Genomic DNA, 16,846 nt, shown 5'->3' with positions numbered 1-16,846 from the left:
TGTTTGTGTGTGTGTGTTTCATGTATAGGCCTCTCACGATAATTAATTTTGTTGGAGACATTTTCCAGGAAATTATTGCGATAAACGATAATATTGTCGGCACCGTTGTATGACCATTTTAGACCCCTGACATAATGATAATAATAATAATTGAAGTACATCCTTTCGAACTGCTAGTCACATCCTCATGTAAATGGCAACTTATCGAGTTCATTTTTATTTATCGTACGATAAGTCAATTAATTGCTTATCGCGACAGGCACACAATAAAACAGTGGAAACAAACATGTGTTTGACTTTCATTAGTGAATGAAACGTTGTGCCCTTTATAGTCTGTGTCCAATTTTGTGTATGTGTATATATTGTATATCCTATATCCTATATTTATGCTAAGGTCCCGCTGCTGACACGATAGCAGTCATTTAGTGGGCATATGTGTAATTAAACCCATGATATCAAAATCTCACTCCAGCCAGGTACCCAAAGTTGGCAACCCTGTCCTAGGTCTACCTAGGCTACTATACATTTCTTACATAACACTTTGGGGTACTCAACATTTCTGGGTTCACAGGCAGGAAGACTGAAGAGCAGAAACAGTTCTGAAAACTGTTGTCAAGTGGGGATCTTCTCCTCAATAAAACATCTGAGCCTTCTGGCCAATCAGAATCAAGATATCTCCAACGTCTTGTTTCCGGGAGTCCCGAGGCAGAATAACTTTTTGCGGTTCACTTTAAACATCCATGGTTCAACTTCAATTGATGCTAGTTTTTAGGTAAGTCTCGTTAGTTGCTAAATTAACGTAAAAGTAATTAGTTGCCAACTCAACACGTGTGCAGTGGTGAAAAGTAACTAAGTACATTAACTCAAGTACTGTGAGAGACTTGTACTTTACTTGAGTTGTTGCATGTTATGCTACTTTGTACTTCTACCACCCTACAATTCAGAGGTACATGGTGTACTTGTACTCCTCTACATGTATTTAATCCCTTAGTTACTTTACAGATTTGTCTTAATGATGTGAAATATAATCATCACTTAAATCAGACTTTAGTTCCACCTGGAGTAAATCCACAAGCTACCCTGCAGTAAACAAAGTCATTCAAACTAGCTGCACCTTTACCAGCTTTGAGAACACTTTCATGATCAATCATTATAAAACATATCATATATATTATTCTGAAATGGACCAATCTGCATAATAAGTACTTTTACAGTTGGTTCTTTTAGTATATTTTGATGCTAATACTTCTTTTACTTGAGTAACATTTTGATTGCAGGTCTTTTACTGTAGTATTCCTACACTCTGGTACTTATACTTTTACTCAAGTACAATATCTGAGTACTTCTTCCACCTCTGCTTGTGCTAGCTTTAAATTACTTACACTATTTTATCTCAAAGGTTGACGTTTCATAATGTTCTGCTTTCACCATAACTCACTTTTTATGTACTTTTCTCAGTTTTTTCTGAAACACTCTTCCATACTCTTTCTATTTAATGTAAAGAGTATTATTTTACTGTGTTATTCACTTTGTAAATCATTGAGACTTAATAAGGCTGTTTAAAAGCCTTATCAACAAAAGGCAGAGCTCGTCAAGTGGCAGCAGTATAAGAGGTTACAAGGTCATATTTAATGTTATGAGCCTTGTATTTACATTGTACTTATCTTACGGAGAGTTAAGAACACACGTCACACCGTTTCTCCTGAACTACCTGTACAGTCTCAACATGATGACTAAGGGTGGATACTGTACGAAAGATGTCCGTCACACTTTAACTGTTTACATAAAGTGGAGTCATAAAAAGTCCATAGTTCAAAAGAGCTGTTGGAGACATCAGTCCTGCTTAACACACTGAGTATCTTCGTTCTACGGATGAACCTTGTTATACCGGAGGAGGCTTTCCCCACGTGGGCCGATAAACTCTCACATAATCATTCATTACACCTTATTGTGAAATCTCTTTTAAGTGCCGTCCTGTCATTGTCTCCCTCACATGCCCTTTCAATGACTTGTAATACAAACCCGACGTTTGGCACTTGTAGTCAATAAGCCAAAGCAAACTGTGAAATATTGAGAGGATATTTGAAGATACCTTATTCATGAGGTGTGCGATGGATTGGATCAGGCCGCAGTGTTTCTCCGACAGGAAGCGGTATCGCCTCTCCTCCTCCTTTAAAGCCTCGCTGTGGCTCTCCCTGAGGAACTGCACATACTCACTGCAATCCTGAGGAGACACATCATTGACAGTGGGTTACATATATATATATACTCTACAACAGGGGTGTCCAAGCTACGGCCCGGGGGCCAAATGCGGCCTACGGACCTTTTTGAATCGGCCCTCAGCAAATTAAAAAAATATAATGGAATATGGCCCTCAATGAAACTTGTGCTTGTCTTATATTGTACTTCTAATACCACTTTTCAAATAAATTCATTCAATTAAAGTTGGAAACATTTTCTAACATATCTTAGTTGATAAGAAAAAAGCCCACTGACTTATTTACATAACGAGCTTGAAATAAACCCTTTTTATTTCTCCTTATTATAATCACTATAATCAGGCTTCTGTTTTAAGGGATGAGCTGCCAACACTCACAAGTTACCAACATTTAATTGATTTTGCTAACTTATAACTGAACTTATGAGGCGATATACCTCAAGTGAGCGGCCCAGCCCTTCGTATATTTTTCTGTGTGTGGCCCTCGGAGAAAAAAGTTTGGACCCCCCTGCTCTCAATGACACATTCATATATTGTACATTGGTGCAGATTCTTTGCTTCGGATGGCAGAAATAGAAAGAAAGAAACCTGGTTGGCTCCTCTCCTCAGCTGTCGGTCCATAGACACTGCCTGGTTGTGCACTTCCATCTCATAATGCTTCCTGCTGTCCTGCAGAGGAGAGGACTCACATTATGTCTGTGTGATATGAAAATGAAGCCGTTTTCCCATTCATTCTAATGGCATCTTTTTCACTAATGACAATGATAGTTATTCATTTTACATTTCTTCCTGGAAATAATAATGAGAAACAGTAACAGCTTCTCATTTCAATTGCCTTTTGAGCTCGCTGTGCCTCTGCGTTGCCCTCATTTGCTGCATTTCTATCTTGTAGTTTAGAGGAAAATGTTTTTTCTACAGTAATCCGGTCACGGTCTAAACTTACATTTAGAGTGAGACAAAACTACTTGCTTAACTTTAATGGAACATCCTGACTTTGGTTGAGCGTTGTCATGTGACTCAGGGTATGCACTAAGTAAAATACATTACAAACCGTAACTTTTTGGTTAGGAAAAGATACGATAATTGTGATACGCCATAAACAAACATTACCTGGGTGATAATATTGATATTGATATTGAAGTGACTGTTATTTTGTATATATTGATTGTTGTGTTTTTTAACCTAATGTGTGCATATGTGTAAATGCGTCTGTTGATTGTGTATATAGGATATACATATTTTATACATATTTTGTATACATATCTGTATATTGTATAATTGTATTTTTGTATTCAGGATTGTTGGAAACGTCATTTCGATCTCTCTGTCTGTACACACAAACTGAAAGATGAACATTAAAGTTGACTTTGACTTTGATATGTTTAGCTAAAAAAAAAAAATTGGCAATGGCATTTCGTTGAATGGGAACATTGTGTTTTTGGTAGACCAGATTGCTCACTGATATATAAGTTCTGTCCTGTCTAATGTTGTTGTCCATCTCCTGAAGAACCTCCATAGTGAACCAGCGGAACTGAAAAGTGACAAAAATATATAAAATACATTAGAAAATTGAAAATCTGAGTTTGATCACGATAACAAGTCGTGATAGATAAGTGTAGTATTAATGGTACTTACTACTCCATCCAACTCCACAGTGAGTCTTCTTTGGCTCTCAGACATCTCAATCAGGACATCCCCTTTAACACAAGCGCATTACATGTTACATCAATAATATCACTTAATACATAACTTCAAAACAATAAAATGTATACAGTATTATGTAGCCTTTTGTATTAGGATCATACATCTTTCCACTTGCTCATTTCCATCGACTCATTACCCAAAATCAATCAATAACCCTAATGTCTTAAACACACTACAGGGAACACTCTGTCTCTAAAAATAGAAGTTGCTTTTTATTGCAGTTTCAGAATCAGATAAGATAATGTGTTCTTCATTGTTCTACATGGACATTTCTCTTACTCATACATGCTGAGGACACAGGCTTAAATGCACATGTTGAGTGTGTAACAGTAGTTCTTGTAATATTAATAATAGTGATAAAAAGTAATGAAAGTCAAGAGTGTCAAATACTAAAACCAGGTAAAATCGTACCATATCATCAGTAATTACTAACAATATATTAGTCCCCGATAAAACCAAAGCATATAATACCTGTTTCTTGTTTTGATGGAATTGTTGTATTAGTTTAACTTCAAATGTAATATTCAGAACCGTCTCCCTGAAAGCGTCTTCTCACATTCTGAATGTGTGTTGGGTCGTTCAAAATCTCATTTGTCTCCACAAGCACATACAGTATATTTCATATAAGTTCCCAGCAGCCTCTCTGCCTTTTCCTCTGTCTCTGTTCCCTCATAAGATTCACAAAACCACAGGAGATTTCTTGTCTTGTCTTTCAACTTCAAAAATCTTCAAAGAATGGATGAATAATATCCCACACTACGGCAGAATAATAATAAAAAATCTAAAACCCACTTCCTATGTTGCAACCAGGTAGTCAGAAACTTGGGAAACGGGTTTTTAAAAAAAAAGGTTTTAGATACTTAGCGATCAATCGTAATGCTAATACTTGAGAGACTTAAATCGGAGCTGTTTTTAAATGTTTGTGATTTCTTAATGTCATTTTTATCCTAGAGGTTAACTGCTATCGAAGCTATGCTCTGCTAGCTGTCTGAGGCTAACATGTTGCTAATACAACAGATACTTTGCTATTGAGCTAACTAATAAGTATCATGCCGTTTAGTCTTTAACTCTTGTAGACTTACTGTTACATTGTTAATTTCATTTGATCAAAGCAGCTAAATGCGAACAAAGCTAGCTGCTATACTAGCTGTCTGAGGCTAACGTGTCGCTAATACAACTGCTAATTTACTGCTGGGCTAACTGTTTAATGTCTTGCTGTTTGAATTGTTACTCGGGTAGACTTCATGTTAATGTGTCACTGGTAGGGTTGGGTATCGTTTGAATTTCCACGATTCCGATTCCGATTCCGATTCTACTTTTCGATTCCGGTTCTTAACGGTTCTCGATTCCGATTCTTTGAGGGGCAGGGTAAACAAATGATACATGCTTCTTCCACCAACAAAATTACATTTATTCGAGAAACTTTTACACAGGTTAGTTTAAAGTAATATTCACATGAATCAGTCTGTTTATATTCACTGCTATGTAACTTTAACCTGAGAACCACTGCTACAACAGTGCAACAGTCCAACTTTTAAAAACAGTTCTTGTTGAGAAAAACAAGCATATCTGCCTTCTCAGGCATACCGGGAAGAAATGTTTGAACATTTTGAAGTAAAATGCTTCAATCTGGTGCACACGCAGAATTACTAGAGACTAGATCTAGGGGGTACAACTCTAAACACCCATATGAAAAAGATCGGTTTACATTTTAATAATTAAATAACAAATAGCCTACATGTAACGCATTTTATTTTTGTTGTTCATTCATATCTTATTTTACTATTTTATTTATGCATATGTTTTTATCTCTCCAGTTTAAAACGATGTGTCTGGTTTACTGTCCTATAGTATACATTGGAATGATTTCAAACCTGTTTTATCCCAATCATTATAAAAGAATGCCTTGGAAATATGTGTTTACATAAATTGTGATCAAAACGTTTGAGACCCACTGAGATAACTTAGACTAAAGTGAACTATTTAAACCCTCAGAGTCCTTTACCTCACTGAGCTGTAGTTATCAGCCTCTCAGTATGACTGGAGAGGACTCTCCCTCCACATCATTGTAGAAACATCTTCTTCTTATATCCGTCAGAGCAGCTAGCACCAGATGCTAATAACAACAGCGCCCTCCCTTTCTCCCTAGCTCACTCGCATTTTGGCTGTGAGCTGCGGTTGCCAGATAAGCCAACATCCCCCATTTTAATCACTTGCAGCGCCCATCGTACAGGGCAAATGAAACGTGTAGCCGGGGTGAAAAGGGTGTTACATTTACTTAATTATGAATGTTGTTACATCAAGGCCGAAAATTAGGATGAGCACCAACGGTCAAAACATTTTTTTTTTTCTCCCAGAGCTGCCAGCGCAGCGCCTCCACAGATCTGGCGCCCTAGGCGAACATCTATAACGCCAGTGCAACGGGCGGGCCCTGGTCTCAGGTTACACTGTAGGAAATGTCCCGCCCCGCCGCAGTCATGGGCTGCAGTCGGATAGTTTAAAAATCAGCTCCTAAATTCTGGGCTGCAGTCGGATAGTTTAAAAATCAGCTCCTAAATTCTAACCCTATCGTCTATTCCTTGACCTCTGAGTGAAACGTCACGGGGTTAAGGGATAGTGGATAGGAGAATTCAAAAGGACTTAGGAGAAGAGACTGCGGTACTTTAGAGAATCCGAATGCACTTTCACTATCCGACGTGTTTATGATGCGCCAGCGGACGTCATTGTGTGCGTCTGCTGCTGTGGGGAAACTATGGAAACTACAGTTATACAAAATACAGCGGACTACAACATGGATGTTTAATAAGAACGAGGGACTACTGTAAACTCATCTAGAGACTCTGCACCGTGCTCTGATGCTGCTGCTTTGCTTTATGAACGTGGACAACAGAGAAACATATTCTTCATGACCAAAGTTGGAATTGAAATAAAAAAGGAAAGTGAAACGTATGCTCGTCACCCTCTCCCTCCGGTCCACATTAATACAAATGATCCCAATACGTATGATTGTATGAATTAAAGATCTTAAAATCAATACAGATGTATTTATTATAAACATTAGTCCTTAACATCTATCACTGTGTATATCACCATTCAAACATCTTTTAAAGTTGAACAAACCCCACACAGCTCAGTAAAGACTGAAATGTTGACTTTATTTGATAACTTCAGTGAAAACTAACGTTCATATTTCTCTTTTTGATTATAATACTGATGAAGGTTCAATACAAAGCACTTTGGCAACTTACCACCTATGTTTTAAAATGCTTAATAAGCACCGTAACTTTCATGATATCATTTCTCGGTCATAATCGGTTGTTTCCGTGAACGGCCGACTGTTGAGTGACGGCAAATGCTGCGGCTGCAAGGCATTGTGGGGCAGCATTTTCGCTTCTCCTGTCGGTTAGGGAGGTCCAGTGGTTCCTAAGCTAAAGGAGGTTATAAAGGAAGTTTGAAACCTCCTTTCCTATCATTCTCATCATTCTAGAGAATTCGAACGGCACTTATCATGGCTGCCACTGAGGGACTTCCGGGTCATTTCACTCCTTTAGGAAGGTTCCTAAGCTAAATGGACTATTCGACTTCAGCCCTAACCCTATCGTCTATTCCTTGACCTCTGAGTGAAACGTCACGGGGTTAAGGGATAGTGGATAGGAGAATTCAAAAGTACTTAGGAGAAGAGACTGCGGTACTTTAGAGAATCGAATGCACTTTCACTATCCAACGTGTTTCTGATGCGCCAGCGGACGTCCTGAATGTGCGTCTGCTGCTGTGGGGAAACCATGGAAACCACAGTTTTCTATACAGCGGACTACAACATGGATGTTTAATAAGAACCACGGACTACTGTAAACTCATCCAGAGACTCTGCACCGTGCTCTGATGCTGCTGCTTTGTTTTATGAACGTGGACAACAGAGAAACATATTCTTCATGACCAAAGCTGGAATTGAAATAAAAAAGGAAAGTGAAACTTATGCTCGTCCCCCTCTCCCTCCGGTCCACATTAATACAAATGATCCCAATACGTATGATTGTATGAACTAAAGATCTTAAAATCAATACAAATGTATTTATTATAAACGTTAGTCCTTAACATCTATCACTGTGTATATCACCATTCAAACATCTTTTAGAAGTTGAACAACCCCCACACAGCTCAGTGAAGACTGTGAGATGTTGACTTTATTTGATCATTTCAGTAAAAACTAACGTTCATATTTCTCTTTTTGATTATAATACTGATGAACGTTCAAAACAAAGCACTTTGGCAACTTACCACCTATGTTTTAAAAAGCTTAATAAGCACCGTAACTTTCATGATATCATTTCTCGCTCATAATCGGTTGTTTCCGTGAACGGCCGACTGTTGAGTGACGGCAAATGCTGCGGCTGCAATGCATTGTGGGGCAGCATTTTCTCCTCTCCTGTCGGTTAGGGAGGTCCAGTGGTTCCTAAGCTAAAGGAGGTTATAAAGGAAGTTTGAAACCTCCTTTCCTATCATTCTCATCATTCTAGAGAATTCGAACGGCACTTATCATGGCTGCCACTGAGGGACTTCCGGGTCATTTCACTCCTTTAGGAAGGTTCCTAAGCTAAATGGACTATTCGACTTCAGCCCTGCAGTAGGCTACGGAGAGCGGCGAGAAACATTTCCTCAGGAATCGAAAAGCGGAACCGAAATTCACATTTCTAAATGATGCCGTTGGAATCGAAATGTTGGAACCGGTTCCGAACCGGAACCGGTTCTCGGTACCCAACCCTAGTCACTGGTGGTACTTTATTTCTTCCTGGTTGAAGGGGTGCAGTGTCACTTCTTTGAAAGTTAAATACACTTTTACTACAGTGGCTAAATCCAGTTTCCTTCTTACTCTGCCGATGTATTTTTAGACTACCTTTGTTCTGTGTTAATGTTTCTGACCTATGAGGGTGTTATCTGATGTCCTCATTTTTTATGTGATCATTATCAATGAGTTTCCAAATAGTCTTTTGACGCAACTGCTACAGGTAAATGCCAACTGCTTTGACACTGCTTAGATATATTATATATACTGTATGTTTAGGTATTTTTTAGGGGCAGAAAAATACCTAAACATATGATACAGTAAAAGCATAAATCCTTTGACCATTACGTTTTGCTATCATATTCTGGAGAATGTATGTTGGAGTTGTTTAGTTCGACCTGTCAATGGCTATGAAATGCACACTGGGATCCCTTTCCTTTCACTGTTACAGTACACTAATGATCCAGTTTGGACAACATCTTCAACCCCGGCCACTAAACCTTACATGACTCCCGTTTAGAGTGGCTGGGTTAAGTGAGTGGAGCACGGCCGGCTGCCTGTCATCATCTATTATTCATGTTGCCGACGGGCTTCATCACCTGATCCAACATCTTTGTTTGAAGTCACAGAAAAACAAACATAAACTGTGTTGCCTTATGCAGGGCACGAGCCATTGCTAGTTATATAATGTACAACAAGTCTTACACTAAGTCTTACACACTTACACATCAAAGGGTATGCTAATAACACACACTACGCATTCACTGTGTGTCTTAGTTACTGTAAGAGCGGCTATAGTATCGCCAGAGGGTTGGTCTTCATGATGCGGAAGAACAATGTTGAAATAGTTTAATAAATGGCCATAAACACATCAAAGACAACACGCTCACATCCTGGATTGTCGATAACAGAATACCTTCCTTGTGTTTCCGCTCATTAATTGGGAGATTGCAAAAGCCAGCTGAGCGTAAACATGTTCACACGTACCTAGGGAGCGTGAAGATATGGTGTGGAAAGCCCTCTCCCCAATCTTTGAAAGTGCACTGAAGTAGGCCTCACTGGTTAATGCCAGATCTGAAACACACACACACACACACACACACACACACACACACACACACACACACACACACACACACACACACACACACACACACACACACACACACACACAGTCATTTGAAATGCAAATGTATTTGTTGCAAATAATTTCCCCTGGCATAGAACTACAAAAGCAGCTAAACAGAGCCATTAATCATGAGAGTATATGTTATAATTAGATAATATGTTTAATTATAAACAGGAGCATAACATCACATCAAAATCACATTCCTTTCGATTGCAATAACCATGAAATCTTTCTTTGCCTTCCTCTCTTGCTATCATTTTTGCCTGGTATCATATTATGGCATATGAATTCGTACCATTTTTTAAGTCATTTTGTCTGTTATCTCTACGCATGTTTGTGCTATTTAAGGTAACAAAGTATAAAGAGTGAGACATCCAAACCAGAGGATGGGGTAAAATAAAAAGCCAAACTATCTTTTCCTAAACCTAATCAAGTAGTTTTTAATTCACAACTCCTCAATATGAGACATGTTATTCATGGGAATGGGTGATTATGACACAATATCATCTTAAATGACCCCCAACCTGTCCTTAAAAGTGGTAGGCCTATGCTTTTTATACACCTTCCCATAAAATCACATTGTGCATTTAGACAACCTGCTATTATGGTTAAATGTCTACTCAAGGCTTGTATCCCTTTACATATCCCAACATGCAGTAACCCTAACCCTACTGAATGAGGAGCCTTCTTAATTTTACAAAAAAAAATCTGATTTAATCTATCAAAAATGTATGATTTCAAATTACAACTAAACTAACAGTAGTGCCAAATCTAGGGGAAGCTAGCGGCTAGCCTTGGCTCAAACTAAATGTATATTTGTTATCGCTTTGTAGGCTTACTTATATTAAATATATACATATTGATGAATTAACATCTTGGGGATTTAGTTTGTTATCCCACACAAATAATATTGTAGCTAAATCCAGTCATTGAGAACAAAAACAGCTAAACTAGTCCTGCCTAAAGCTAACTAGCTTAGCTTAGCAGAGTAAGCTAAGTAAATGGCATAGGTCTTAACTAGTGAATTCATGATTAGATTTGGTGTGGTTACGTTTTTTTAAATGACATTGTAATGTATTTAATTGAAAATAATTTATAATTTGGATTTAAATCTTCTTTGAATGTTTTAAAGCCTAAATACATTTCTTCCAGCATTTTTTCTAGTTACTGCTATCTGCATCTGTAGGGCGGTAAAAGTCAAATGGGGTGAAATCTCAGTTTGACCTCAATTAAATGTCCGGACAGGTTTAGATCCCAAAGCAGAGGTTTGCTGGTCTTTTATATGGTAGATGTTCTGTATTTAGCTCTTTTCTACCATAGTGGAAACAGCGCAGCGGAGGTGAGGACGCTTTAGCTGCATTTTTTAATAAGGTGAGAAAGACTTGTTTTTAATGAATGGGGATACAGCCAGTGCAAACCAACCAATCAAGCACTCCCAGAGGCTGTGAGACTAATACATATTAATAGTTAAAATCAATGTGATGGTGCTTAATAACAATACTGTAGATAGGGAGATCCTGAGCAGCATCGACTACCGATTTAAAAAGTTGATTATTATTAGGAGGAGAATATGCTTCAGTAGAATCCAAACACTGATTTAGATTCGGTTTGAGCTTTAGCTTATTAAAATGTCATGTATTTATTGCACTTCCCTGAACTCTGGGAGGGGATTTATAGACTCTGGGACACATAATAATCTGTACTTTATGTCTGCTGGGCTTCTGGTGCAGCGGCGCTCCTATGGTGTATTTGATGATGTATTATTACTGCTCTTGCATATATTAAACACCTACTATGATGTTGAATAATGTTAAAAGCTTCACCATAAATGTTACTGTCAGTGAACTTCATTTGCATGACAACATTCCCCATTGAATGCACTGCACAGGGATTAGAAGATATGTTAAAAATGAAGGCATAAAATACAGACACAATTAATATGCCTTCAGGTTTAATGAAACACTAGTCACAAATAGAGCAGAGATACAATTTCAAGACTCAGTATCCCTGCCTCTGTATGTGAGAATAACATATAGTTGTGGTGCATTGTTTGTTTGTGAAAATATACTACAAGCTATTTATAACAACCTCTGGGTTACAGGCCCATAATAAAGGCGATAATAGCTCCAGGATATTATCAAAGCATGTGGACTTTGAATTAGGTCTAGTTGACCCGACAGCTTCCATGTAAAGGAAGGGTTTGCTATCCTGGCTCCAAAATGGTGGAATGAGCTCCCCATTGAAATCAGGACCGCAGAAAGCTTACACACCTTCCGGCGCAGACTGAAAACTCATCTCTTTCGACTCCACTTCGAGCGATAGAATGACTAACAAAGAACTGCTAACAGAGCACTTATATACTAATAAAGGACTGGCTTAGCCAGTTGAGCAGCACTTGAAACGATTGGCTCTTTGAAACCTGATGTTCTTATATGATTCTGTTTTCCTCAAGGTTGTGTCTTCCTGGTCGAATGTACTTATTGTAAGTCGCTTTGGATAAAAGCGTCAGCTAAATGAAATGTAATGTAATGTAATGTAAAGCAATTAGAGGTTGGTTCATTTACTGCCATTTTAACGGGGCAAAAATGACCTTAAAGTAAAAAGTCTCATCGGGAGATGTTCTTTCTTACCCTGGAAAGCTTGGACGTAGCTTTTTCCCAGTGAGACCAGTTTCTGTAGGCTTGGGTTGAAGTCGTCCATCAAGCTCTGAAAAACACACATACACACACACACACACACACACACACACACACACACACACACACACACACACACACACACACACACACACACACACACATAGCACATGTTCTGTTACATATTTCAAAGTCAGTGGAACTTTAAAACCAAACTAAAGGGGGGTCAAAGGAATCCATCTTTAATTCAATCTATATTTATGAGCACAAAGTCTACCTCCATACTCCATTTGAAACAGACTCTCGTGAATTCACATCATGTTTGATTAGCAGAGAAGACCTTGAAACAACTTCGATCCTAGAAATGTAATATTCTCCAGAAACTGCCCTAGTTCATAAGTATCTGAAGAAGAGATCAAAACACATGACAGGACACTCTTACTCATGTGGTTATCTTTAGCACCTCGTAGGTAAGTTTGTTGTCTAATTTGAGCCTCCATACTGAGTATCTGTTACTCACCGAGTAAATCCCCATGGTGGAGCGATACAGCTGATCACTATTCATCCCCGACATGTTTATATCCGCAGTAGCTGTCAGCGAAGCCTTGAGAAAGGTTTGCAGGGTTTTAAATAATCCGACAAATGTACCACAGCCTCTGTAAAAATGGAGATAATAGTATTAAACTGGACGTGGAGTTGAGGAGAGGCGGAAGTGTGTGTTAGTGTGTTGGTAACTGACACCACTGTTGCCTGAGAAAGACTAGAGTAAATAATTAAACATGGCCCGGCTATAAAACACACAGACATATGCTGTAAACCCTGGGCGTGTGTGTGTGTGTGTGTGTGTGTGTGTGTGTGTGTGTGTGTGTGTGTGTGTGTGTGTGTGTGTGTGTGTGTGTGTGTGTGTGTGTGTGTGTGTGTGTGTGTGTGTGTGTGTGTGTGTGTGTGTGTGTGTGTGTGTGTGTGTGTGTGTGTGTGTGTGTGTGTGTGTGTGTGTGTGTTTGCCTGATCCTATGTTTTATTCAAGACTATAACAGAGAAATGGTTTCACTCTGTAGGCCTACTTCATAAAACCCTTAAATATACAGCAAACAACAAATACTTTTAGAAATTAGTCATGAAAATCAGAAGCCCTGAGAGGCAAGTCCAAGAAAAATCGTTTTAAGTCTGATTTAAATAGTTGGCTTTTTTACTGCAGTGTTATATTATTATATTATACAATATTATTATATATATTTTTCACAAAACGCTACAACATTTCACAAAACGCTCCAGCATTTCACAAAACACTTTACATTTTTACGGAAAGGGTATTCCTTTAAGGAGAACACTTCTTGTTTGTGATTGGACAGAGCCAGCCAGAGAAGCACTGCTGTGATTGGTTGTTTTTGCTGCCATTCAAGAAATTACGCTTCGTGATTGGTCAGGACCCACAGCGCAACATGTCCCAAAACATCAGCCGTTAGCTGTTAGCACACAGAGCTCACAGCTCCTCGTATCTGTTCAGAAACTGGACAAAAGTTAAACAAGTACAAAACACAGACTGTCTGGCGAATACAGTCGCTGCTTTATTTCTGTCTGTATGACGTTGTTGTGAGTGTGGACGGCGCAGCTACAAGTTAGTCTAGCCTGATGGGTCTGATCTCCATTCAGAAAACAAGCATTTTAAAAAGGGTTTTTCGCCTGCCGTCTGTCTGCAGACTTGTCAAAGCATTAATTCATGGTTTTTACTAACCGGTATCAGTATGTTGTTACTTCGGCATCATTTTGAAACGTGTATTACAATTAAATCACTTTAAAATATGCTGAAAAACACAGCTGACAGCCGCGGTGAAACTCGAGTGATTAGAGCAGGGGTGGGGAACCTCCGGCCCCCGGGCCGTATACGGCCCGCGAGACAATTTGGTGTGGCCCTCGAGGTAATATATAAACACAAGCAAAAAAGAAAAAAATTAAAGAAATCTAGACCGCAAAATAATTAAACAAGTGAGTGCCTGTTTTTCCTGGCCACGGTCAGGGGTCTTGAACACAACACAAGCCTAACATGTCATCACCTGGTATCTCTGACAGGGGTGTAGTTCTGACGGGGAGCACCAGAACGCAGCTCGCTCCGGCAATTCCAAAAATTGCAGCACCCATAAGGAGCTGTACACATGCTGCAGTTTTTGCGTGGCTGTGTCTCTAGTTGAAAGCCCGGTGGCGATCTGTTCATCTGTCATACTGATCATACAGTCAATAACTTTGTTGTTATTAGCATCTGGTTAGCTAGCTATGCTAACGAATATAAGAAGCTTTTTCTACAACCAGTGAGGTAAAGGCACATCTTTATATGATCATTATAGTTATAAGAGAATAAAGTAAACAGGTATAAAATACTATATGACAGTAACAAAAAGTTGTTATTAATAAACAAGAATACAGTTTGAAAGGGGAGTGCTTTGTAAAATATCCATAAAGAAAAAGAAAATCTGCTTCCAGTTCTGTTTCATTTGGGTGTTGAGAGATGTCTCCATAGATCTCTTAATGTTGCTCTCAAAGTGCACCAGATTGATGTTTTTAACTTCAACATTTAAAAACAAATCTTCCCAGGGGAGCATGCCCCCCGGACCCCCCTAGAGGAGGTTAGGTCCCCCCCACTTAAATCATGTCCACATGGATAGGAAACTAAATACATTTGCACACATCTTGTGTCCATATCTTTCTGTTTGGGTGGTCATGCCACAACCGTGCATGCATACGCAAGTCATGGTGAGATATCTGGACTAAGAGGTTGCTTTTTCTTTGCACAGCATGAAAGAAAGGCCGAATGAATGGGCTGTGATTTTAGTCTTTTTAAGCAGAGGTCAATAATTTGTACGGCCCTCGGAGGATGTTGAAAACATTGAAATGGCCCTTGAGAGGAAAAAGGTTCCCCACCCCTGGATTAGAGCGATGCGAATATTCGGGGCTTATCTCCATGTAATGGTAGACTACAACAAAATGAACATATTTTACCGTGATTTAATTGTAATACACGTTTCAAAATGATGCCGATGTAACAACATACTGATACCGGTTAGTAAAAACCAGAGGTGGGAGTAAGTCCTACATGTGTCATGAGCAAGTCTCAAGTCTTGACCTACAAGTAAGCAAGTCCCAAGTCACTGTGGTGAGAGTCAAGCAAGTAAAATCAAGTCATTGCTCAGGTCAAGCAAGTCAAGTCAAGTCATACAAAATTCTGATGAATAAGCCCAGTTTCCGCATTTAAATCAGTTAAAAGACAGTGGTTATGAAAATGGATTCAACCCACATTATGTTCTTCATTACATACACAGTTAATCATTTGAAATCTAATTTAGACCGATGACAATCATATTAGATTCATATTAACCCTAGAACTGCAGACAATATAGCGAGGACTCAAAAAGTCTGTTCAAAAAGGCAGAATTCCAGGTAAGAAAATCATATATGGCATTTACCATTACATTTCTGTTAACACTAGAACCGCCAACAGCGTCAGCACCTACATAGATATCTTTTTCAAATCATTTAATTTGTTCCTCTTCATAATTTCTTTATAAACTAAGTAGGACGATTTAAAACTCACTTAATTTAGTTAATTTCAGTTTATCATCATAACAGATAAAAAAGTTCAGATTCATTTTTACAATAAATCAAGGAATGATGCACTTCTACAAACGAAAACAACATAATTAAAACATTTAAACAAACTACTAAAAGTAGATTAACTACATTATTCAAAAGTTTACATTAACTTCTGATAATAACAGGGGAAATAAACGAGGCTTCTCTTTTCCTCTCTCTCTCTCTCTCTCTCTCTCTCTATCTCTCTCTCTCTCTCTCTCTCCTGACAGCCCGTCAGTATCAGGGTTAGTCCAAATGAATCTCTTGGCGGTTCTAGTGTTAATTTACCGTTGTCTTCTCTTTGCTCAATCCATTTGAAACCAAGTCTAACGTAGCTTAAACGTAACGTTAGCTTTCTAGCTAACACAACACATTCACGCACCTTTCTCTGTGGGTTTTTTTGTAGTGACGAATGAAGTTGGATGTTGTGGTGGTCGTGTCACTGATCTTTATGCTGTAGACCCTGCATACCGCTGTTCTCTTCTTATTATCATCATCGACAACATAATCCTTGAATCCAAACTTGACTATTTTTGGAGTAACGCTAGCCGCTGCCATGTTAACTGAGACTCCTGCCTACTAGTGGGTTGCCAGGTTTGCGCGCACATTCGAAAAAACTAAATGTAATATCTCAATACAAAACCAAACGCAAATATTTAATTTTAAAAAATCATGTCCTTTCAAGTCATCTGTCTCAAACTTAAGTCAAGTCTCAAGTCATGAATACTAAGTCAAAGTCAAGTCAAGTCTTT

At 38.6% G+C, this 16,846-nt stretch overlaps 1 protein-coding gene across 2 annotated transcripts in view; it reads right to left on the bottom strand.

Annotated features, from left to right (window-relative positions):
• Positions 1–16,542, bottom strand: part of baiap2l2a (BAR/IMD domain containing adaptor protein 2 like 2a) — a 29,537-nt gene extending 12,995 nt beyond the window's left edge. The window contains exons 1-8 of one of the 2 annotated variants that reach the window (XM_071204210.1): positions 16,477–16,542; positions 12,991–13,126; positions 12,465–12,540; positions 9,693–9,779; positions 3,854–3,915; positions 3,678–3,749; positions 2,807–2,887; positions 2,093–2,224 (exon numbers count right to left, since the gene is read on the bottom strand). In XM_071204210.1, the coding sequence (XP_071060311.1) occupies positions 2,093–2,224; positions 2,807–2,887; positions 3,678–3,749; positions 3,854–3,915; positions 9,693–9,779; positions 12,465–12,540; positions 12,991–13,044 (564 nt within the window). In that variant the 5' untranslated portion in view covers positions 13,045–13,126; positions 16,477–16,542. Of the gene's footprint in view, positions 1–2,092; positions 2,225–2,806; positions 2,888–3,677; positions 3,750–3,853; positions 3,916–9,692; positions 9,780–12,464; positions 12,541–12,990; positions 13,202–16,476 lie in introns of those variants that run through there. The other variant, XM_034089653.1, reaches the window with a different exon arrangement.
• Between the last annotated feature and the right edge of the window lie 304 nt (positions 16,543–16,846).

The sequence above is a fragment of the Pseudochaenichthys georgianus genome, chromosome 8 (assembly GCF_902827115.2).
Source record: "Pseudochaenichthys georgianus chromosome 8, fPseGeo1.2, whole genome shotgun sequence".
Taxonomy (NCBI): Eukaryota; Metazoa; Chordata; class Actinopteri; order Perciformes; family Channichthyidae; genus Pseudochaenichthys; species Pseudochaenichthys georgianus.
The sequence above is the reverse complement of the archived record's forward strand: the minus strand, read 5'-3'. Positions and strand labels throughout refer to the sequence as shown.